The following is a 23771-nucleotide window of genomic DNA, read 5'->3' on the forward strand; positions in this document are numbered from 1 at the left end:
ACCAAAAAATTACCATCATATACCATGAAGTACCATACCACAAATCCTTGTAACTGAAGATTCCAGTTGAAAAATTATCTTTCCTAAATCCTTCAAATTTTAGTTGAAGAACTTAATGGCCAGATGTTCGTGTTCACTGATAAAAGATTTCCTTAACAGGCCTACTGTACCCTATGTTAGAGTTTCTCTGAAGCCATATTTTATATAAAAATATTTAAAACTGAAAGCTTAATGCTGGTTTGAACAACCATTAATCTCTGAAAGCTTTAAGTTTGTGAAAAAGCTTTTAAGAGCAGCGTTTCTGAAATACTCCACACATTCTTCCTTACCCACATTTAGTTATAAATCAATCATACAGATACCTGTAAGACTATGAGCACATACTTAGGAATATTTTCAAAATCAGTTTCATATTACACTTTTGTTAAGTTTTGCCAATAGCACAGTGGACTCTAGAGAGATGACCATACCTGGGTTAAGTAAATTGTCCACTTTACTGTTGTTTGAAAAGGTAATAACCAGTCACCACTATGCTACCATGGCACCTTATACAATATTCAACAGTGAGCCCCTGAAGGGTTAAGTCTTCATCTGTCCCTTACTCCACCCACCTCACTGCAATGACTTATCCCATAGGAAGCATTCAGGGTCCACTGAGTGACAAAACTAGGATGCCACGTGGATAACCACTAGGTGTTACCACTTGAATACAAACACGTTAATAAATTCATCCCGTAACTAGTGTTTTTAACATAATTTTCAAAGCTAGTTATTTGAGTACTGAAAAAGAAAAAGATTAAGTAGTAACCTGCATTAAAAAAAGTAAACCCATCTTAAAATTGGTGTTATCATCTTTTCATAAAATATTCTCAAGGAAAGAAAAATCAAAGTGCTTTTGTCTTGCTCCTTTTATTACACACAGTAAACCATCCTTAGTATGAAATTAATGGTTAGATGTATAAATGTAAGACAACATGAGAAAATCTATGGGGGAAAGTCCTCATTTTAATCTGAGACCAGGAAGATCAGCTCCAATTAGTCTTAATCAGTAATTTAACTATTTTTTTTCTTACAAACACAAATAACAGACACGTTTGATAATTTAACTCTTAATTGGCAATTACGGCTCTAGAATGTCCTTATTTTTTTAAAGAATATTTTAAAACCAAAGCACTAATTTGACATACAGTAAAAGCATAATATAAATGCCCAAATTTCAGATCTGGCTTTTGCTAGACAGAGCCTAAGAATAAAGAAACATTTCTCCCTTTCCAGATAATAATTTAAAATATAAATAATTGTATTAAGTCCCACTGAATAAAGAATGTGAAAGTTCCTGGTATTATAAAAACCCTAGAGTTTGAAGTCTGATAGTCATTTTCATTCTATGGTGGGACAGAGACTGGATTTTGTTTGTTTTCCATAACTACTTCACAGTCTGCCTCCATTTCAAAATTGAGATTCACAAATGAACTGGATGCCCCTGTTTCTGGTTGATCCGTCTGGACAATGGAATCAGCTTGCAGTTTACTCTGCTGGTACTGTCTTTCTGCTTCTTCAGACATCCTGTTTTCTTCTTCTTCTTCTTCTTCCTAAAAAGAGGAAATATCAAGAATTGTTGAAATATAAATGCCCAGAAGAAATATTTGTTCCCCTGCTTTCAACTACTTGTGCCTTTGTTTTTTTTAAACTAAAACATTAGTGTCATGTCCAATTCAGTTTGGTCAAATTAAGACAAGACTTACCTCCCTGTCCCCTGTTCCCAAACTGAAATGGAAACTATTATATGACATTTTAAAGAAAGTGATGTTATTTTTAAAACACGGTACAGCACTGCTTCCCTTAGATGGGACCTGAATTAACTTTGACAAAGGCTATATCTTTTCAGATTCTAATCTAAATTAAAAAATTGCTAGAGGCGCCTGGGTGGTTCAGCCAGCTGAAGAAGTGTCTGACTTCAGCTGAGGTCAGGTCTCGTGGTTCATGAGTTCGAGCCCTGCATCAGGCTCTGTGCTGACAGCTCAGAGCCTGCAGCCTGCTTCAGATTCTGTGTGTGTCTCTCTCTCTCTCTCTGCCCCTCCGCCACTCATGCTCTAACTCTCTCAAGAATAAACATTAAAAAAATTTTTTTAATTGCTAAATACTGTATCACTTCAATTACAGGATATCAGCCTATTCAATGGAATAGGGTGGTCTATTCACTAAATGGTCTAACATGGTTAATGCTTCTGTAAGCAACTTGTATACAGATAAGGCAGTCACTGCCCTCAAGAAGTTTACAATCTGGGAGGGAAGTTAAGACATGTAAAAAGAGTATTAAGACAGAAAGGAATAAGCACTATAGAGATTTAGACAGTAAGTAATTTCTAGTTCCAGAAATACTAAATTCATGGAAGAAGTGGCAATTGTATCAGTCAACACAATATGGGTAGTTAGTACAGAATAAGTAAACTGTCAAGATCACTCTAGAGCTTGCTTGAGAGAAAACAAGAAAAAGAGAACACTTAGGACTCTTTATTAGTCCAGGTGAGGTAATGAGGCTGTAAACAAGGCTGGTAGTGTTAAAAACACTCATGTGTTCATAAAACATTTTTGAAACCATATAACAAATATAAAGTAAGCTGCCTTAGGCACTCTCCCGTTGCACTCTGCTCCAGTGACAAAGTACTATTCTTGCCACTTCTCCAGATACATGACTTCTCTTCATGCCTCTACATTCTAGCTTTAGCTGAGCTGCCCTCCCCATTTGCTTGAAGGAAAATAATAAAAGATTCCAATATTTATCCCATGCTCATCTATATACATTGGGTGCTTTTTCTAAGCATTTTACATATTAACTCATTTAATCTGTAGAGCAACCCTGAACATGGATGCCACACTTCTGATTATTAAGATGAAGAAACTGAGGCTTACATGGGGCACCTGGGTGGCTCAGTCAGTTAAGTGCCTGACTTTGGCTCAAGTTGTGGTCTCCCAGTTCACGAGTTCGAGCTTGCACTGGGCTCTGTGCTGACAGCTCGGAGCCTGGAACCTGCCTCGGATTCTGTGTTTCCTTCTCTCTGCCCCTCCCCCCACTCACACTCTGTTTTCCTCTCTCAAAACATCAATAAACATTTTTAAAAATTTAAAAAAAAAGAAACTGAGGCTTTACAGACGTTAAGCATCTTGCTCGAAGTTACTAAGTTAGAAGTGGCAGAGTCAAAACTCGAATTCAGACCCTTTGGTTCTTCAGCCCATGCTCTTGAGAGCTAAACTTTTCTCATTCCTTAAGGCTCAACCCATTTTACCCCCACCCTAAGACCTCACTACATTTGCAGACAAAATTGCTTCACCTCTTTGTGCCTTAACAACTGGCACTTACACATTTCTAATACTTGTAATTTTCTGTGCACCTAACCCTCCACATCTATATATCCTAAGTATAGAGACTAAGTCTTCTTTGCTCATCTTAAAATTGCAAAAATAATCCAAAGAGAGATGTATGAAGATTAAATAACACCTCACATAACACCTAGCACAATGAAATCTAGCTTAGTTTCACACCAAGATCCTAGAGAAATTTCAGTATTAAAAAATACATAAATTAAAAATATCTAAGTTGATAAATTAATAACACTAGAATGAAATGCCTATCCTAAGGGAGCTCTCTTTTGGGCAGCTAAGGACGATATATATGCTCATTACACAACCCATGAAGTCCACAGTAAACCGAACTGAATGAAAAAAATGTAAAAAGGAGACACACCTCCTTCTTCATCCGGTAATACTCATCAATGGCATATTGGTATTTAGGGGTGCTGATGCCCAAAACAGACGCAATCTTCTCTCCAAGAAAGTCACACACTAAGGATACAAAAGTTAGATGACTTACACAATTCCATAAACTTTTTTTAAGTATTTTCTATGTGCAAGACACTGTAAAAATACAAAAGTTACAGTCTCTGCCCTCAGGGAGATTATGAACACTTAATATGTCTCTTCTGTGTATCTTCCTTGATTTCCCCAAGAGGCAGTAGTGGCTCCTTCTGTTCCTAACAACACTCTCCTTATACCTCTAATTATAACCCATATCACCATGTATTATAATTATCTATTATGTGTCTATTTTTTAAAGAAAAACATATACTCTCAGAGAGTTGGGACACCATTAGGCTGTAGGAGAGGAAGGGCTTGTTCTCTAACACTCACTGAGTGCCTGCCACATGCCAGGCACTCTGAAAGGTTAGACTCAGAAGGGCTGATGAAGCACATCCAAAATGTAATCCAGGTCTGAATGTAAAGCTCATGTTCTTTTCATTACACCACACTGTGTAGGTATATTAAGTGCTCAGTAAACGTTTCTTGTATGAATTACTGTTCAAAATTAGCTCTAGTAAAAAGCAGAAAATGAAGGAAGCTATGAGGGAGTTAAAACTGGAAACAGAGGAAAGCTTCATGATTTAAAACCTATGTTTAAAGTTAGCATGATTAAGTCATAAGGTGATAATTCATTTCCTTCAAATATGACTTAGTTACAGCTCAACTTAAGATATGAAATATTAATGAAATTAAAATATAAATGAATTGTTAACTACAGGCTCTAGAATAAGCAGACAGAATGACAACAGTATCAGTAGGAAATCATGTAACAAAATAGCAAAATAGCTGCTGACAGAACTAAGTTTCAAAAACACAAAAATATAAAATAAACTAATAAAGCCATTTTTCAGTTCTTTAAAAAAAAAAAAAAAAAACCACAACCAGAAGCTGAAGATTAGATTAACATCTTCTAATGCTAGCTAGCTGCTGAAAGTAAAGTAATTACCTCCCTATTGTTTCTCCTTCACTTTGGAAACACCCCGTTTGGCAAAGCTCCTGTTTTTGGAGCATATTATAATAGTTATACAATACTCAAACAGAAAAGTAGTACCTGAAAGGGTTGATGTGGCAGCTCGAAGCATGTAAAACCATAAGTAGGGGCCCCAGGTAAGTTTTGTCTGCAACAAGAAGTCAGGTTAGCAACATTCATACCTAAACTCATTCTGTATATTTAGGCCAGAATGAAGTAATCAAATACTTGGTTGGCACATAAAACATTCTATAGATAGTACTATAGACTACAATCCAACTAAAAATTTAAAAGTTTTATAGACAGAATTCTACAAAGACATTTTATATTTACCCATTTAACTACCACCACCTTAAACCCATGGAATAACCAAAAAAAGCAGCAGCCCCTAAAAATGGAGTTGGTAAGTCATAGTCTTGATTATTTATGAATTGACAATCTATAGCCTTTCTCCTGTCTTGCTGTTTTTTTGTCTTTATTATTGATAAGCACAGTATCAGAGAGATGATGCAATAAATAGAAAGGGACCTTAAGAAATCATACAGTACATGGGAATGCAAACTGGTGAAGCCACTCTGGAAAACAGTATGGAGGTTCCTCAAAAAACTAAAAACAGAACTACCGCTATGACCGAGCAATTGCACTACTAGGTATTTATCCAAGGGATACAGGTATGTTGTTTTGAAGGGGCACATGCACCCCAATTTTTATAGCAGCACTATCAATAACAGCCAAAGTATGGAAAGAGCCCGAATGTCCATCGATGGATGAATGGATAAAGAAGATGTGATATACACATATACAATGGAGTATTACTTGGCAATGAAAAAGAATGAAATCTTGCCATTTGCAACCACCTGGTTGGAACTGGAGGATATTATGCTAAGCGAAATTAGTCAGTACGAGAAAGACAAATATCATATGGCTTCACTCATATGAGGACTTTAAGATACAAAACAGATGAACATAAGGGAAGGGAAGCAAAAATAATATAAAAACAGAAAGGGGGACAAAACATAAGAGATGCTTAAATATGGAGAACAAACAGAGGGTTGCTGGAGGGGTTGTGGGAGGGGGGATGGGCTAAATGGGTAAGGGGCATTAAGGAATCTACTCCTGAAATCACTGTTGCACTATATACTAACTAACTTGGATGTAAATTTAAAAATAAATTAATTCAAAAACATTTTTTAAATCATACAGTACAACATACTTTATGATACAGTAGGCAAATTAAGATTCAGATAAATGAAGCAGAATAAGTAAGGGTATATCAAATGAACTTTCAATGGTGGGAAAATAAATGACCAATAAGCAACAAGATGAGTTTTTCTGTTTCTTTAAAGGTTATAAAGGGACTAGACCATATAGCCCAAGACAAGCTGACTGTATATTTATAGGACCAATGGTAGAATGCAATCTACATTGTACAATTCCATTGTTAATCTTGATGCTGCACTTCCCACAGAATACTTCTGTGAAGCTTGCCACACAGATGACAGTTTGCCTCTGTGGATGAAATCAGTAATATAAGCATGCTTCACTATACCAATATTTTTGTTTACCAAAAGGAAGTAGAGAGCAATCAATCAAATAACGATTATTATTATTATTTTAATACTGTTTCCAGGAAGGAGAAAAAAGATAACATTCTTAGCTAAGATATGTTCATGATTATAAGGGTATTAAAACAGCAAACACAGGAATATCTGTAACTGGGTAGACGAACTAAAGAGAAAAGGGGAAAACATATAACACAATCTTCTCATGAAAAGTGGGTAAGCGAATTTCTGTGACAGGATTCTTGGAAAGACACAGAAGTGAGTTAGCTCCTCCACTTCTATTTACACAAGAATGAGTGTCCAAGCAAATACATTTAACTAAGAAAATACTGTATATTTATGTTTTCCTCAATCAAATCTAATATATGTATATCTTCTACATTCAGAGCAGGAAGCATCTCTCTTATTTGAGGATAAGGGTTATTTTAGGGACTCTGTTTAAGATGCTCTCATCTTAATGTTTACCTTTTTTTTTAATGCTTATTTTTGAGAGAGAGAGAGAGAGAAAGAGAGAGCAAGTGGGGAAGGGCAGAGAGAGGAAGACACAGAATCCGAAGCAGGCTCCAGGCTCTGAGCTGTCAGCACAGAGCCCAACGCAGGGCTTGAATTCACAGACTGCGAGATCACGACCTGAGCCGAAGTCAGACGCTCAGCCGACTGCGCCACCCAGGCCCCCCTTCATGTTTACCTTATAGTCCTTCCAGCAAATGGGACAGTGCAGTAATCTAGGGAATGGAACCAGTTTCTATAACACATTATAATGATAGGGCCAAGAAACTACTTAGAAAGGGATTAAGCAGGCTTTTGAAGGAAAGCATATATTTCTAAGTGGACCAATTCTCCTGGGGTTGTTTCTAGAGAGAACAATTGCTAATAACCATGTGGTGACTACCAAAAAGTCAAACCTGCTCCAGAGCTGAGGAACCGGATAAGGATCCCCGAATAACATCTATCATCACACACAATTATACAGAATGAACGTATAGGGCTCTTTGTTTAAACACTGACCTCACTGAATCAAAAGGACAGATGACTCAAGAGCCTACAATGGAACCTTGCCACTACTGCCAGCATCGCTACCGCCACCACCATCCCAGTAATAAGAAAAATGGACTAGATCTTGGTCTTCAAGACTTCCAGTTTATGATGCAAACTCAAGCTGATTCATTTTTTCTACAAAAATTTAAGTATCAATCTCTTCCTGCATAAAGTATCCATCTCTTCCTTAATAGAGAACTATTAAGACTTGCTATCTTTTTGATTGTTAAACTTATTTTTATTTTTTATTATTTTTTAAATGTTTTATTTGTTTTTTATTCTCAAATTAGTTAACATTCAGTGTAGTCTTGGTTCAGTAGAATCCAGTGACTCACCACTTACATATAACACCCAGTACTCATCCCAATAAGTGCCTTCCTTAATGCCCATCACCCATTTTCCCCACCCCCATCAACCCTCAGTTTGTTCTCTGTATTAGGAGTCTCTTATGGTTTGCCTCCCTCTCTGTTTATACCTTATTCTTCCTTCCCTTGCCCTATGTTCATCTGTTAAGATTCTCAAATTCCACATATGAGTGAAATCATGTGATGTCTTTCTCTGACTTACTTCACTTAGCTTAATACCCTCCAGTCCCAACCACATTGTTGCAAATGGCAAGATTTCATTCTTTTTCATCACTGAGTGGTATTCCATTGTATATATATACCACATCTTCTTTATCCATTCAGTTAACGGACATTTGGGCTTTTTCCATAATTTGGCTATTTGTTGATAGTGCTGCTATAAACATTGGGGTTCATGTAGCCTCTTGAATCAGCATTTTTGTATCCTTTGGATAAATATCTAGTAGTACAATTGCTGGGTTGTAGAGTAATTCTATTTTTAACTTTTTGAGGAACCTCCATACTGTTTTCCAGAGTGGCTGTACCAGTTTGCATTCCCACCAACAGTGAAAGAGGGTTACCCTTTCTCCACATCCTCACCAACATCTGTTGTTTCCTGAATTATTTTTAGCCACTCCGACAGGTGTGAGGTAATATCTCATTGTGGTTTTGATTTGTATTTCCCTGGTATGAGCGATGTTGAGCATCTTTTCATGTGTCTGTTAGCCATCCGGATGTCTTCTTTGGAAAAGTGTCTATTCATGTCTTTTGCCCATTTCTTCAGTGGATTATTTGTTCTTTGGGTGTTGAGTTCGATAAATTCTTTATAGATTTTGGATACAAACCCTTTATCTGATATGTCATTTGCAAATACCTTCTCCCATTCTGTCAGTTGCCTTTTAGTTTTGTTGATTGTTTCCTTTGCAGTGCAGAAGTTTTTTGGTTTTTTTAGATTTTTTTTTTAGTGTTTTATTCATTTTCTGAGAGAGACAGAGAGAGAGAGAGAGAGAGAGAGAGAGACAGCGAGCAGGGGAGGGGCAGAGGGAGACACAGAATCCGAAGCAGGCTCCACAGCCCAGAGCCTGATGTGGGGCTCGAACTCACGAACCATAAGATCATGACCCGAGCTGTAGTCAGACGTTTAACTGACTGAGCCACCCAGGCACCCCAGATGTGCAAAAGCTTTTTATCTTGATAAGGTCCCAATAGTTCATTTTTGCTTTTATTTCCCTTGCCTCCTCCAGAGGCATGTCAAGTAAGAAGCTGTTGTGGCCGAGGTCAAAGCAGTTGCTTCCTGTTTTCTCCTGTAGGATTTTGATGGTTTCCTGTCTCACAATTAGGTCTTTCATCCATTTTGAATTTACTTTTGTGTATGGTGTAAACGTGGTCCACATTCATTCTGCTGCATGTTGCTGTCCAGTTCTCCTAGCACCATTTACTAAGGAGACTGTCTTTTTTCCACTGGATACTCTTTCCTGCTTTGCTGAAGATTCATTGGCCATATATCTGTGGGTCCATTCTGGGTTTCCTATTCTATTTCATTGATTTATATGTCTGTTGTTGTGCCAGTACCATACTGTCTTGATGATTACAGCTTTGTAATACAGGTTAAAGTCTCGGATTTGATGCCTCCAGCTTTGGTTTTCTTTTTCAACATTACTTTGGCTATTGGGAGTCTTTTGTGGTTCCATACAAATTTTGGGACTGAACAACTTGTTTTTAGATTACAAAAGTAATGCTTATTTACTGTATAATACTTAGAAAATGGGGCAAAATATAAAGAACATCTAAGCCACCCATTTTTCCACTACCTGTAAATAATTATCATTAATATTTTAGTATATTTTCTCAGTCTTTTCCTAAGTGTGTATGTTTTTTACAACACTGTCATACTTTCTCTATCCTGCTGTTTTTCCCATTTACAATATTGGCATTTACCCAAAAGAACTGAAATCTGGACCCTGAAGAGTTATTTCCACTCCCATCTTCACTGTAGCATTATTCACAACAGCTAAGATGTGGAAACACCTAAATGTCCACTGACAAATGAATGGATAAAGAAATTGTGGTGTATACATATAATTGAAAAATTCACCGTAAAAAAGAAGGGAATTTTATCATATACAACAACCTAGATGAAACTGAGGACATTATGCTAATAAAATAAGCCAGTCTCAGAAGGACAAATATTGCATGATAGGCCATCAATCAGCATTTCTGATCCTGCCCACAAGCCACCTATTACTGAGACTAAGTTCCAGGTTAATGCAGTTGACAGGTAGGGGATTCCTTCTGTCAGCCCCCATTCATGGAATGGAGGCTATACCATGGACACGGTGCCACTAAGAATATTGGGGCACTAACAGGCCCGGTTCATGAGGCAGTGAAAAAAACCAAAAAGATCTAAGGCTCCCCACCTCCACCAAGCAGTCAGCTCTTAAAGTAGGTGTGTCTTGGGGCGCCTGGGTGGCTCAGTCGGTTAAGCGGCCGACTTTGGCTCAGGTCATGATCTCGCGGTCCGTGAGTTCGAGCCCCACGTCGGGCTCTGTGCTGACAGCTCAGAGCCTGGAGCCTGTTTCGGATTCTGTGTCTCCCTCTCTCTGACCCTCCCCTGTTCATGCTCTGCCTCTCTCTGTCTCAAAAAAAAATAAACGTCAAAAAAAAATTAAAAAAAAAAAAAAAAAAAAGTATGTGTGTCACTCAGAAATGCACCACTGTCCCTACCACCAACTTCAGAGCTCTGGTTAAGAGATTTTGCCCAGGAGAATAAGCCATAAAACAGATAGTTCCTAATCTTTTCCCAAAGGAACTGACTTCATTTGTAACAGAGCTGGAAAAGTTCAAGCCCAAAGGGTGCTCTCAAAATCAGTAGAGATTATGGTGAAAGGTAATTGAGAGGAAGTTCTTAGAGTCTATAAAGATGCAGGCTAAACTACAGGCCAGCTAGTTTTGTTTTTTTTTTAATGTTTTTAAATGTTTTATTTATTCTTGAGAGAGAGACAGAACATGAATGGGGGAGGGGCACAGCGAAAGAGGGAGACACAGAATCCGAAGCAGACTCCAGGCTCTGAGCTGTCAGCACAGAGCCCGACATGGGGTTTGAACTCATGAGCTGTGAGATCATGACCTAAGCCGAAGTCAGATGCTCAACCGACTGAGCCACCCAGGCGCCAACCCCCTTTTTTTTTTTTTTTAGGCCAGCTAGTTTGTAGGAGAGAACAGGACATGGGGAGGAGACAGACTTCACTAAAATAATCCAACAGTCACTAAACAGAACAAAACAAAACAAAAACACAAGCAAATAATAAGACTGGGTGGGAGGGAGGAGAGGGAGAAGGCAAGGGGCAGTACCCAGAGTTGTTGCAATATGTTATCTAAAATGTACAATTTCCAACAAAAAACTAAGAGTCATGCAAAGAAACAGAGAAGTATACTCTGTACACAGGAAGAAAAGCAGGCAACAGAAACTACCCATGAGTGACTAGATGTTGGATTTAACAGAAAAAACATCAAAGTAACAGAAAACATAATTAAAGAAATAAAGGAAGGAATAACAATGTTGCATCAAAAAGACAAAATCAGGGGCGCCTGGGTGGCTTGGTCGGTTAAGCGTCCGACTTCGGCTCAGGTCATGATCTCACGGTCCGTGAGTTCGAGCCCCGCGTCGGGCTCTGTGCTGACAGCTCAGAGCCTGGAGCCTGTTTCAGATTCTGTGTCTCCCTCTCTCTCTGCCCCTCCCCTGTGCATGCTCTGTCTCCCTCTGTCTCAAAAATAAATAAACGTTAAAAAAAAATTTTTTTTTAAAAAAGACAAAATCAATAAAAAAATGAAAATTATTAATGAGAACCAGATAGAAATTCTGTAGTTGAAAAGTGTAATAACTAAAATGAAAAATTCAGAAGAGGGACTCAACAAAAACTGACAGAAATAAAGGGAATAGACAACTCAACAATAACAGCTGGAGACAACACCCCATTTTGAATAATGAATAGGACAATCAGGCAGATCAACAAGGAAATTGAAGACTTGAAAAACACTATGAACCAACCAGACCTAACATATCTATAGAACACACCACCTAACAACAACAGAATATACATTTTTCTCAAGTATGTACAGAACATTCTCCACGACAGACCAGATGCTGATATCCATAAAACAAACTTCCATAGATTTAAAAGGAGAGAAAGAATACAAGGTATGTTCTCCAACCACATGGGTGTGAAATTAGAAATCAAGAAAGAAAAAAAAAATGTGAAAATTTAAGAAACATGGGGGAAATAAGGGCGCCTAGGTGACTCAGTGGGTTAAGCAACTGGCTCTTGATTTCAGCTCAGATCATGACCTCATGGTCAGTGGATTCGAGCTCCGCAATCAGCTAATGGCACAGAGCATGCTTCAGATTCTCCGCCTCCCTCTCTCCCTCTAACCCTCCTGCACACTTTCTCTTTCTCTCTCTGTCTCCCCCCTCTCAAAAATAAACTTAAAAAAAAAAGTAGTTAAAAAAAAAAGAAATATGTGGGAAATGAATAACATATTCTTAAAAAACCAATAGGTCAAAGAGAAAATACTTTGAGATGAATGAAAATGAAGATGTAACACACAAAATTTATGAGATGTAATTAAAACAGTTCTAAAAGGGAATTTCAGGGGCGCCTGGGTGGTTTAGTCAGTTGGATGACCAACTCTTGATTTTGGCTCAGGTCATGATCCCAAGGTCATGGGATTGAGCCCCGTGTCAGGCTCCACGCTGAGCATGGAGCCTACTTGAGATTCTGTCTCTCTCTCCCTCTGCCCTTCTCCCCTGCTCACACATTCTCTCCAAAATAATTTTTTTTAGAAGGGGAAGTTCATAGCTAATTAAGAAAGAAGATAACCTAACCTTCCACCTCAAGACACTGGAAAAAGTAGGGCAAACTAGACCTACAGCAAGCAGATGGAAGGAAAACTAATGAAATGGAGAAAAAAATAAAAGAGAAAATCAATGAAACCAAATGCTCATTCTTGGAAAAGATCAACAAAATTGATGAATCTTTTGCTAGACTGACCAAGAAAAAGGAAGACCCAAATTACTAGAATCAGAAATGAAAAAACAGAAAAAACTATAAAGGAATACTGTGAACAACTGCATGAAAACAAATTAGATAACTTACCTATAAGAAATAAACAGAACTGCCACAATGGACTTAAAAAGAAAGAAGATAATTTTGTAATAATAATAAAAAAAAAAACTATACACAGGGTGCCCGGGTGGCTTAGTCGGTTAAGCGTCCAACTCTTAATTTTGGCTCAGGTCATGACTCCACAGTTCATGGGATCAAGCCCCAAGTCATCCTCTGCACTGTCAGTGGAGCTGCTTGGAATTCCCTCCCCCTCCTCTCTGCCACTCTCCCACTTGTACTCTTTCCCTCTCTCAAAATAAATAAACTTTAAAAAAAAACAAAAACAAAAACAAAAAAAAAAACCAGACACAATGAAAAGCCTAGGCAGCTTCACAGGCAAAGTCTACCAAACATTTAAATAAGAATTAATACCAACTCTGGGGGCACCTGGGTGGCTCAGTCAGTTAAGCATCAGACTCGATTTCGGTTCAGGTCATGATCTCACAGTTCATGAGATCGAGCCCCACATCAGGTTCTGCACTGACAGCACAGAGTCTGCTTGGGATTCTCTCTCTCCCTCTCTCCCTGTCCCTTCCCTGATTTCTCTCAAAATAAATAAATAAACTTAAAAAAATAAAAGAATACCAATTCTTACAAACTCTTCCCCCCCACGCCCCCTCCAAAAAACCAGGAGTGGCAACAGTTCCCAACTCATTTTAGGAGGCCAGTATTACTCTGGTACTAAAACCAGACAAAGACCTTACAAGAAAATTACAGACCTGTATTTTCTATGAATATGGGTGCAAAAATTCACAGTAATTACCAGCAAACCAAATCAGGAACATATAAAAATAATTATATACAATGATCAAGTGGGTTTTATCCTAAGAATGTAAGGCTGGTTTAGCATCCAAAAAATCAATTAATGTCACTATACCAATAGAATAAAGAACAAAAATCTCAAAACCATCCCAATTGATGCAGAAAAAGCATTTTACAAAATTCAAGGCTGCATCATGATTTAAAAAAAAAAAAAAGCCTAAGAATAGAGGGAGGTTCTTCAAACTGATAAAGGGAATCTACAGAACACTCATGGCTACATCATATTTAACAGTAAAAGATGGAACAGTTTCGCGCAAGATTTAGAACAAGATGAGAATGGCCACTTCTCAGCACTTCTATTCAACATTGTAATGCAGGTTCTAGCTAGGGTAATTAGGCAAGAACATCAAATAAAAAGCATCCAGATTGGAAGAGAAGAAAACTGTAAGAAAACAATTCCACTTACAGTAGCATCAAAAAAAAAAAAAAAAAACACTTAGAAATAAATTTAAGAATGAAGTATAAAACTTATACTCTGAAAATTACAAAACAGTATAGAAAAAAATTAAGGGAGATCTAAAGAAGTTAAAGATTCATGAATTAAAAGTCTTAAGACATCGGGGCGCCTGGGTGGCGCAGTCGGTTAAGCGTCCGGCTTCAGCCAGGTCACGATCTCGCGGTCCGTGAGTTCGAGCCCCGCGTCGGGCTCTGGGCTGATGGCTCAGAGCCTGGAGCCTGTTTCCAATTCTGTGTCTCCCTCTCTCTCTGCCCCTCCCCCGTTCATGCTCTGTCTCTCTCTGTCCCAAAAATAATAAACGTTGAAAAAAAAAAAAAAAAAAAAAGTCTTAAGACATCAATGCTCTAAAATTTATCTACAGATTCAACATAATCCCTAGCTAACTTCTTTGCAGAAACTGACAAGCTGATTCTAAAATTCATATGGAATTGAAAGGGGCCCAGGATAGTCAAAACAATCTTGGGAGAAAAAGGACAAAGTAGAAAGTCTCAATGCCTTCAACGTCAAAATTTGCTATAAGGCAACAGTAACCCAGACAGTGTGGTACTGGTACAAGGAAAGACATATATACATATATCAGTGGAGGAGAACTGAGGGTCTAGAAATAAAACCACATTCTATGATCAAATTTGACAAGAATACTAAGATCATACAATGAGAAAAGAATGAGAAAAATGAAAAACCACATGCAAAATAATGAAGTTAGACCCTTACCTCAAACCATATACAAAAATTAACTCAAAATACATCAAAGACCTGGGGCACCTCAGTGGCTCAGTTGATTAAGTGTCCAACTCTTGATCTTGGCTCAGGTCATAATCTCATGGTTTGCTTTGTAAGTTTGAGCTCCATGCTGACAGCACGGAACCTGCTTGAGATCCTCTCTCTGTCTCTCTGCCCCTTCCCTGTTTGTGCACTTCCTCTCAAAAATAAATAAAACATTTAAATAAATAAATAAATAAATGCCAGGTCACTGTAACTTTATATCAGTGAATTGTATGCCAAGTGAACTGTATTTCAATAAAGATTTTATTTCCTTTTTTTAATTTTTTTTTTTTTTTAGAGAGAGAGAGTAAGGGTTGAAGGGCAGAGGGAGAGAAAGTGAGAGAGAGTGAGAGAGAGAGAGAGAGAGAGGAAGGGAGATGGGGAGGGAGGGAGAGAATCTTAAGCAGGCTCCACGCTCAGTGTGGAGCCCAATGTGGGGCTTGATCCCATGACCACAGAATTATGATCTGAGCTGAAATCAAGAGCTGGACACTCAACTGACTGTGCCACACAGGCACACTTAATCAAGCTTTTTTAAAAAAGAGTTAATCTTTAGGAAAGTAGTAAGAATGCATTCGTTTCTACGCAATGCTTTTATAAAATTTTTTTTTTTTCAACATTTATTTATTTTTTTTGGGACAGAGAGAGACAGAGCATGAATGGGGGAGGGGCAGAGAGAGAGGGAGACACAGAATCGGAAACAGGCTCCAGGCTCTGAGCCATCAGCCCAGAGCCTGACGCGGGGCCCGAACTCACGGACCGCGAGATCGTGACCTGGCTGAAGTCGGACGCTTAACCGACTGCGCCACCCAGGCGCCCCTACACAATGCTTTTATTATCAGTTTCTTTGTAAGTAGAGAGCAACTTTTGAGACAATGACTTTTAAGGGGAACCTGGGCAGCTCAGTCAGCTAAGTGACCAACTCTTGATTTCAGCTCAGGTCATTATCTCACAGTCTGTGAGCCCCACGTCAGGCACCATGCTGACAGCACGGAACCTACTTTAGATTCTCTCTCCCTTTCCCTCTGCTCCTTACCCACTCATGCTCTCTCTCTCTCAAAATAAATAAACATAAAAATTAAATTAAATTAAATTAAATTAAATTAAAATAAATTAAATTCATACATATATACACAATGTATATAAATAAGAATCCCTTCAAATTAATTTAAAAGAAAAACACTTATTCCAACAATTCTCCCAATGCATGAAACACCTCTGCAATGTTTTGCATGCATTTAGAAATGCCATCAGAGTATACTGCACAGTCTTTTGAATATATTCTATAGTAGAGACTCTGGATCTGATGTTTTTTTAATAACCAAAATTTATGAAGAGTGGAATCTAATAAAAAACTAGTAATAACATTTTTAAAATCGAATACAAATTAATAATTCTCTATCCTGTTATCCTGGTTTATTTTCTTTATAGCAATTTTCAGTCTAATAATTATAGTATGTATTTATTACCTGTCTGCCCACTAGCATGTAATAGAAATTTATGTACCCATTGCTGTATCACCAGTGCCTGAAAGAGAACCCATTAGAAAGTCAGTAAATACTGATCAACTAAACTCTAAAAAACCTACTTAGAAGGACAACACTCCTTTTTAAGAATGTACAGCTAGTCCTATAATTTTATAGTACATCATGTATAATTTAGAAATTCTTAAATTTAGCTGATAAGGCACATAAAATTAAGAACTATTCACTCCCATGTTCTTTTCTTTTTAATTTTTTTTTAATGTTTATTTATTTTTGAGAGAGAGAGAGAGAGAGCATAAGCTGGAAAGGGGCAGAAAGAGAGGAAGACACAGAATCCAAAGCAGGCCCCAGGCGCTGAGCTGTCAGCATAGAGCCTGCCATAGGCTTGAACCCACGAACCATGAGATCATGACCTGAGCCGAAGTCGGATGCTTAACCAACTGAGCCACCCAGGCATCCCTGTACACTCCCATCTTCTACTCAAACTTTGAGGCAATATAAAAAGAACTGACAAATCCTAAGTTTTAGGTGGAAACTATTACAGTCCTTAATTCAAAGGGACTGGAATTCAAACACTCTTCAGTAAGATAACTCTTAAAGAAACCTAGCTACACTGACAAAGAATTCTGACACTCAAATGATTTCACACTACTGAAATGCAGGAAATATTTCCATCCATATTTGTAAAAATACTATTTTATACCAAAATCATAATGTATAATTTGATAATCAATATATAGTTAATTTAAACCTCAAAAGGCCCCTTCATTCAATGTTTAAGGGGAAACAAATCAATTTTAAAAACCACTGACAGAAGTATCAAACTTACCGGGTCAACAGTAGGCAAAACGTCTTTCTTCTCCAGGCTATCAACTTCATCTTCATCTGTGCTGTATTCTTCCATTGTTTCACCACTCACAAAGTGGATGACTCTCCTCGGGACTTTCTTCTTTTTTCCTATGACTCCGAGTTCTACATTTTCAAAACCTCTTTCACTATTCATCTAATGTCAATAATAAGATAATGAGTTTCAAGTGAGGTTAATCTTTCAAATGGCGAAAAGATTCTTAGTTGCTGTATTGTAGGGAATTAAGAAACATAAACCAATCCTTAAAAGTTTTTTTAAAAGAGGTCACATACACACAAGAGTGTCAGCATAAATGTGGAGTTTAATGAATAATAAAGCAAACATATGCACACTCACTACTGAGGGTAAAAAATAGAACTTAACCAATAAACGTTCTTGAAGTCAACAGCTAAGAAATCAAGCACTGCACTTCAAGTCATAGCAATTCCAATGCTATATAATATGTGAAGATACTCTGGACTTCACTCATTTAAAGAATAATGCTAATTATGGATTAATGTACAATATCAAAGGAAAATCATATAGATGCACATATACATACAGTAGAGACATAAAATAACAGTTCATGGCAGAGAATTCTACATCTCTGGATTTGGGCTTAGCTACGTGTGGGCAAAACAAAACTAGTATAACTTAACTCTGTATCTCTCCTTTACCCAAAAGTTCCTAATTAAAATGCTTTTTAACGCCAACTGGTACCAAAAGTGAGCAAAACTATATAGGGAAGGGTAGACCCTGGGTTGAAAGCATCCCCCATGAAGACATTCAAACTGAAAAAAAATTTTAAACTGTGCAGTCCAAATAAAACTCATTTGTAAATCAAATCTGGAAAACAGGCCATAAGTGTTCTATCTCTAAATTTCCATATTTCTTAGTCAATAATGTATAGATGACAACAGTTTTCCTGATAGTAAAAGGATTTTACCAATTTCAGTACAACAGTGTGTATGGAATTCTAATTACACTCAAATTTCATTCCTAGGGAAATACTAATTTTACTTCACATATATAGCCATGTTCCAAACTCAGAGTAAATGCACATTGTGGGAGAGGACAAGGTTTTTCACTGTCATCTTGCCTCAAGTTTAAACTCCTAAGAAAGGCTTTATTTCATCTCCTTACTAGAATATTTCAAAAAGGCCAGTGCAATTGTGAAGAAAAATCTGGCAAGTGGTTACTCCTAGGGACAGGTACTAAGACAGGGGCAGAGGTTGAGGCAAGGGAGTAGTCAAGGGGGCCTGTTTTTCTTTTTTTGTATTTTGTTGTTTTCTTTGCTTTGTGATGAGACTATGTTCATGTATTACTGATATAATTTTATGACTAAACGAACAAAATGATATAGGACTACAGGACTCCCACGATTAGAGTCCACATTGGTGGGATTCTCTAGAATAGTCCAGAGTTCAAAAATTTTGTCCTCTATAAGGAGTCTTACACTTGTATATATGACCAAACAATTTAAAACCATGAATGTTGTTCGACCAACAGGAAAATTCTTTGAACTGCAGTTGCAGAGATGGGATTATACTGATAAAAATAGTGGACTAGAACTGCCCAGTTATATAAATATAAGTAACTTTACTTTTGCATTATTTCCTCTAATCCTCTAAGTTCCTTCTTCGAAAAAATATATGGCCTCTTTGTTCTTCACTTCCCAAAGGTAAGTTTAGTCATTAGCCAGGATTTGAACCCAGCTATAACCAACTCAAAGAACACATACATTGCTCCAAGACACACGAAGACATCACTGACAGCATCTACGACTCCTGTACAGTGAACTGAGATCATGAAAATCTTGAGAGCAGGGGCTATCTTTGGATTAACCTGAAAAAACAAAAGCCACAATTCTCCCTACCCTGTCTTGAAGGTTCAAACAAATCCTGGCCCTTAATAAAGGAAGACCAGCCCATTTATTATGTCCACAAACAAAATGGACAACAAATGGTCCACTAGGTTTACCTGGTCCCTAGGCACAGTGAGCCATTCCTACTCAATTTCATTTTTCCCCTTGAAATAAGATTTGGTTTATAGGTGTTCTGATGTCAATATTTCCTTCTGAACCATTACTCAGCTCTGCGGATCCCTTCACAAGCAAGGGAAAGTCAGAGGAGTTGGGTTATATCTCCAGTCATCACACTATCTGGATGGATCTGATGCCAAAGCAATAGTCCCTGTCGGTAGACAGAGCTGAGACCTTTCACAGCACATCACCATGTCCCGTTCCACCCCCATTAGAGCAGAAGCAGCTTCTCACTGCTCCCTCTGGTAATTTCTCATCGGCTTAATTTTTCCTTTCTTAGATAAAGGCAAAGGAGAAGGCGTATCTCTCATTGGCTCAACTACTTTACCTTCCTTCCTTGGACAACTTGAATACATCAAAACATTCTGGCTGGTTCATAACAATTAGTATAAACTTAGCTACTATCTTCATTAGCTGTGACTCTTGGCAATATTCCTTCCAAAAGATTTTTTAAAACCTGCAAAGGTGAAGGCTGAAACATGATTCATATTTTTCATTCCAACACCGAGGTTAAGTTTAAACAAAACTTTGAGTAATATTCTCTACACACAATATAGAATTAAAAATGGCATTTTAGGGGCGCCTGGGTGGCGCAGTCGGTTAAGCGTCCGACTTCAGCCAGGTCACGATCTCACGGTCCGTGAGTTCGAGCCCCGCGTCGGGCTCTGGGCTGATGGCTCAGAGCCTGGAGCCTGTTTCCGATTCTGTGTCTCCCTCTCTCTCTGCCCCTCCCCCGTTCATGCTCTGTCTCTCTCTGTCCCAAAAATGAATAAACTTTAAAAAAAAATAAAAATTAAAAAAAAATGGCATTTTATTTGCTCTAGTAACATTTCATATAAAGATTTTTATTAAAGAGACTTTTATCTAATGGCTTCCTTTTAAAAATTTAATATTAATTTTTGATACAGTAAAACCCAAGTTTTAGGTTTATCTTCTTAAACAGGAATAAGCAAACCTTTTCTGTAAAGGTCAGATGGTAAATATTTTAGGTTCTGCAGGCCATATAGCTTCTATCACAGCTACTCAACTCTGTGAAAGCAGCCATGGACAATACATAATAAATGGGTACAGCTGTGTTCCAAAAAAACTTTATATAGTGGCTAGTGGGAATCTGGCCCATAGGCTATATAGTTTGGTCAACCCATCATCTTAAGGAACGAGAGTGGCAAGTAAAAAAACCTGTGAAAGACAGTTTATGATATGTGATTCCAACCTCTAGGGAAAAAGAAAAGGGGGAACAGTGAAGGGAGGCATTGATGAGTAAAACCAACCAGAAAATGAAAATAGTCTGGTGCAAAATTCCCAACAATTATAAATGAAAGTTATTCTCTGAATTTTGCAAATGTTTCTTTTTTACTGATAAACAATAAACCTCTTAGTAAGAAAAATTTCACTGTCCATAATACAAATTCCATTTTAACAAATTCCAAAGATCCGAAAAAAGAGGTTCCTAACATCAGGAAATTAATAGATGCATTGTCAATTCACATTTTATAGTTAACCAGACTAGACTGTAAATTAACTTATCTAGTTCCTCGGGGCCTGATTTTAACAGCAATTTTCTTTTTACACAGTCTCTTAGCACCAAGAACTTCTTTAAAACATGTACTGCACATCATGGAATTTATTCTGTGTCACCATCCCCAACTAGGTAGCAACATGGAAGTAGGCAGAGTGTGTATCCTTCACTAGATAGTTCCTAGCACATCATAAGTTCTTGGTATCAGATGTGCTACATAAACGAATGTGTAGCACTAAAATTTTCACTCCTTTAATAATATTGAGGCTCAGATTTTGGTTAAAAGTCTAGTCAAAGAACCTGCCTGATAGGATATCACAACAGGTACTGAATGGCCTGATTTGAGGTGAAATTCTAAATACAAAGCCAAGCTCCTATTTCTTACTCCTTTCCCTACACTGCATTTAGAATTTCTCAGTTCAGATAACTGATCAAGGACAGGAGGCTCTCCTTCCACCCAAGTCCCCACTTGGGCCTCTTTGCTCTAAATATGCTCAAAGGCATAGATCTGGGGTTCCCAGAGATGTTTCTGTTTCAGGAATGTGAATGAGAGAGCAAAAAAGGGAAAGTCAGAAAACGGTTTGTATAGTATGAACCTATTTATGTTTAATGCAGAAGAGACTATATATGCATAGGAAATCTCAGAATGATCACAACAGAAACTTACTTTTGGTGAAAGTGAATGTGAGATACTGGCGATGGGGGTATTCTTATGACTTCCTACTTTTTGTTCAACAGCCTCCTTTACTGTTTAGATATTTATTATGTTTCAACCAGGAATCTGAAAATAATATAATATCACTAAACCAAAAAACAAAGAGCCTCTCTTCAAACAATATTTAGCTGATAAATCAATACAGGTATGTTTACTTTGCTATTAGAGTGATTCAAAGCTTGAAGCAGTGATGAAAACAATGATAACAACAGAAGGAAAAACCAAATGAAAATATATCGAACACTACAGACTTAAAGGTCCAGTTCACATGTACCTGTCAGCAACAGGTCTCTACTGAAAATGAAAAGAGGCTCCCTAATCAATTAGTGTTGCCCCTGAATTCCTTCTTGCTGATGACTTTTCTCCTTCTCAAGTAGGAGAAAAACAAGAAATTCCATATAAAAACTAGTATGGAGAAAAGTTTTTGTTCATGCAAACTACGTTCTATACTACAAGAAGCTACACTCGCATTCACGCACTATTCCCTAGGAAACTGTAGTTTGGGGGAAATGTCTTACTAACATTCAGGTGGTGGTTAGTCTCAAACTGAAGCTACCCAAAAAGCTTCATTTCCACTGAAGGTGGAAAGATTTCTACATAGGAGAAACTCGAGATTCTTAATGGCCCACACTGTACTAACAAGCTAGTTTCAGGTGAAACAATTTCTTCATTAGTTTTACTTGGCCAAAGTTCCTAAACTATTCCTTTTTTTTTTTTTTTTTAATAAAAGAACACTTTATTATTTTTCTTAAAGTAGGCTCCACACCCAAAGTGGGGCTTGAACTCACCATCTTGAGATGGAGTTGGATGCTCCACCAGCTGAGCCAGTTAGGCTCCCCTAAACTACTACTTTAAACTATGAAACTGAAAACAAAACAAACCTCCAGACCTTACCTCTCTAAACTTCTGCTGTCCAACACAGTAACCACTAGCCACATGTGGCTAATGCTCCCTTAAAATGAGGATAGCCCAAACTCAGATGTGCAATAGGTCTAAAACACACGCAGGATTCCTAAGCCTTGTACCAAAAAGAACGTAAAATATCTCATTGTTAACTTTCACATTAATTACATATTTAAGTTTTTTGTTAAATTAGGTTAATAAAATATTAATAATATACAAATAAAAATTAAAATTTCTTTTTACTTTTTAAGTAATGGCTACTAGAAAATGTGGCTCCCATTATGCTTCTATTGGGCAGCTCCGAGCCTTAGTTACCCCGCGAGTGAAATGGGGATAACGCCCACATCATGCAGAAGTTATCAGGATTAAGTGAAAGAAAGCCTGTAAACGCTCAGCACATAGTTGCTATTAGCTAACCAAAGGGCACAAACAAGACACTCAGGCGCTTGCACAAGGAGAGGCAGAGAAGTGTCTGAAGCCGCCGTCACCTGGCTTCCAGCTACTCTAAGGACAGCCTTTCGGAGCCACGCCTTCGTTCCTCGCTCGCAGACCCCAAGATGGAATAGCACCCCCGGGAGCCCCCCACAGTCCGCAGAGCTGCCAGCGGAAAGGGTTGGTGAGGGACGCCCTGCTGTGGCGAGGCGTTCGCCCCTTGCCCCAAGCCGGTGCCTTTGGGCAGAGGCGAGGATACCGTGAGGACGAACCCCGAAACGCACCTCCGGCGGGCGGCCTGCTGGGAGGAACACAACACCGGGCAGGCCAAAGAGGGCAGCCGGCGGACGAGGGCTGTCTCCTCTCAGCTAGTCTCTCCTAGCCCCAGCCTCCGCGCCGCCACCTCCCTCGCCGGCCCCACCTACCTGCCGAGTCGATTCCCTGAACGTCGCGGGGGCCGCAGCTCCAGAGGCTCCTACTGCTTCTCCCTCCGCACGGCTCAGAGGCTCCGGGTCCATCGTTGTCACCGCTACAGGGCTGCTGGCGCTGGCAAGATAGAACGTAATGGCCGATAAGCCCATTTCCATTCTCCGCCTCCCCACCCAGGCGCGGACCGAGCCGGCCGTCACGAACTGGCACTCACCGGCAGCGCCGACCTCGCGCCGCGCCCGGCCACGCCAAGGCAGGAGGAGTGGGGCTGCCTTGATGGGTGGGACCTGCCTGAGGGGCGGGGCCGGCCGGCGCCTCGCCCCCCACTCCGGTTTCGCAGACCGCGGCCTGGGCGACTCAGCGACCAGCTCGCGTGGGGCGGAGCGAGGAGGGCCTCCAGCAAAACCGCTTCCGGCCCAGCCC

At 38.7% G+C, this 23771-nt stretch overlaps 1 protein-coding gene across 2 annotated transcripts; it reads right to left on the reverse strand.

Annotated features, from left to right (window-relative positions):
• Positions 1 to 890: 890 nt before the first annotated feature.
• Positions 891 to 23732, reverse strand: FAM177A1 (family with sequence similarity 177 member A1). 2 transcript variants are annotated; one of them, XM_025919541.2, is made up of 6 exons: positions 23563 to 23732; positions 23345 to 23465; positions 17292 to 17465; positions 4910 to 4976; positions 3746 to 3843; positions 891 to 1592 (listed from the first exon to the last, which is right to left on the reverse strand). In XM_025919541.2, the coding sequence occupies exons 2-6, from the start codon at positions 23435 to 23437 to the stop codon at positions 1386 to 1388; spliced, it is 639 nt and encodes a 212-aa protein (XP_025775326.1). In that variant the 5' UTR covers positions 23438 to 23465; positions 23563 to 23732; the 3' UTR covers positions 891 to 1385. The 2 variants fall into 2 exon arrangements, with proteins under 2 accessions (XP_025775326.1, XP_025775325.1); XM_025919540.2 differs by lacking the exon at positions 23563 to 23732 and having other exon boundaries at positions 23345 to 23547.
• Positions 23733 to 23771: the final 39 nt, after the last annotated feature.

This window comes from Puma concolor, chromosome B3 (genome assembly GCF_028749965.1).
Source record: "Puma concolor isolate L17-30 chromosome B3, mPumCon1.1.hap2, whole genome shotgun sequence".
Taxonomy (NCBI): Eukaryota; Metazoa; Chordata; class Mammalia; order Carnivora; family Felidae; genus Puma; species Puma concolor.

What these genes read in the sequence shown, in the direction of transcription:
- FAM177A1 (XM_025919540.2), bottom strand. Translation starts at nt 23,506, where the DNA reads ATGGAAATGGGCTTATCGGCCATTACGTTCTATCTTGCCAGCGCCAGC. An exon ending in TCAGGGAATCGACTCGGCAG is followed by an intron (nt 17,466 to 23,344) that starts GTAGGTGGGGCC and finishes TATTGACATTAG; the next exon opens with ATGAATAGTGAAAGAGGTTT. An exon ending in TTTTGCCTACTGTTGACCCG is followed by an intron (nt 4,977 to 17,291) that starts GTAAGTTTGATA and finishes TTCTTGTTGCAG; the next exon opens with ACAAAACTTACCTGGGGCCC.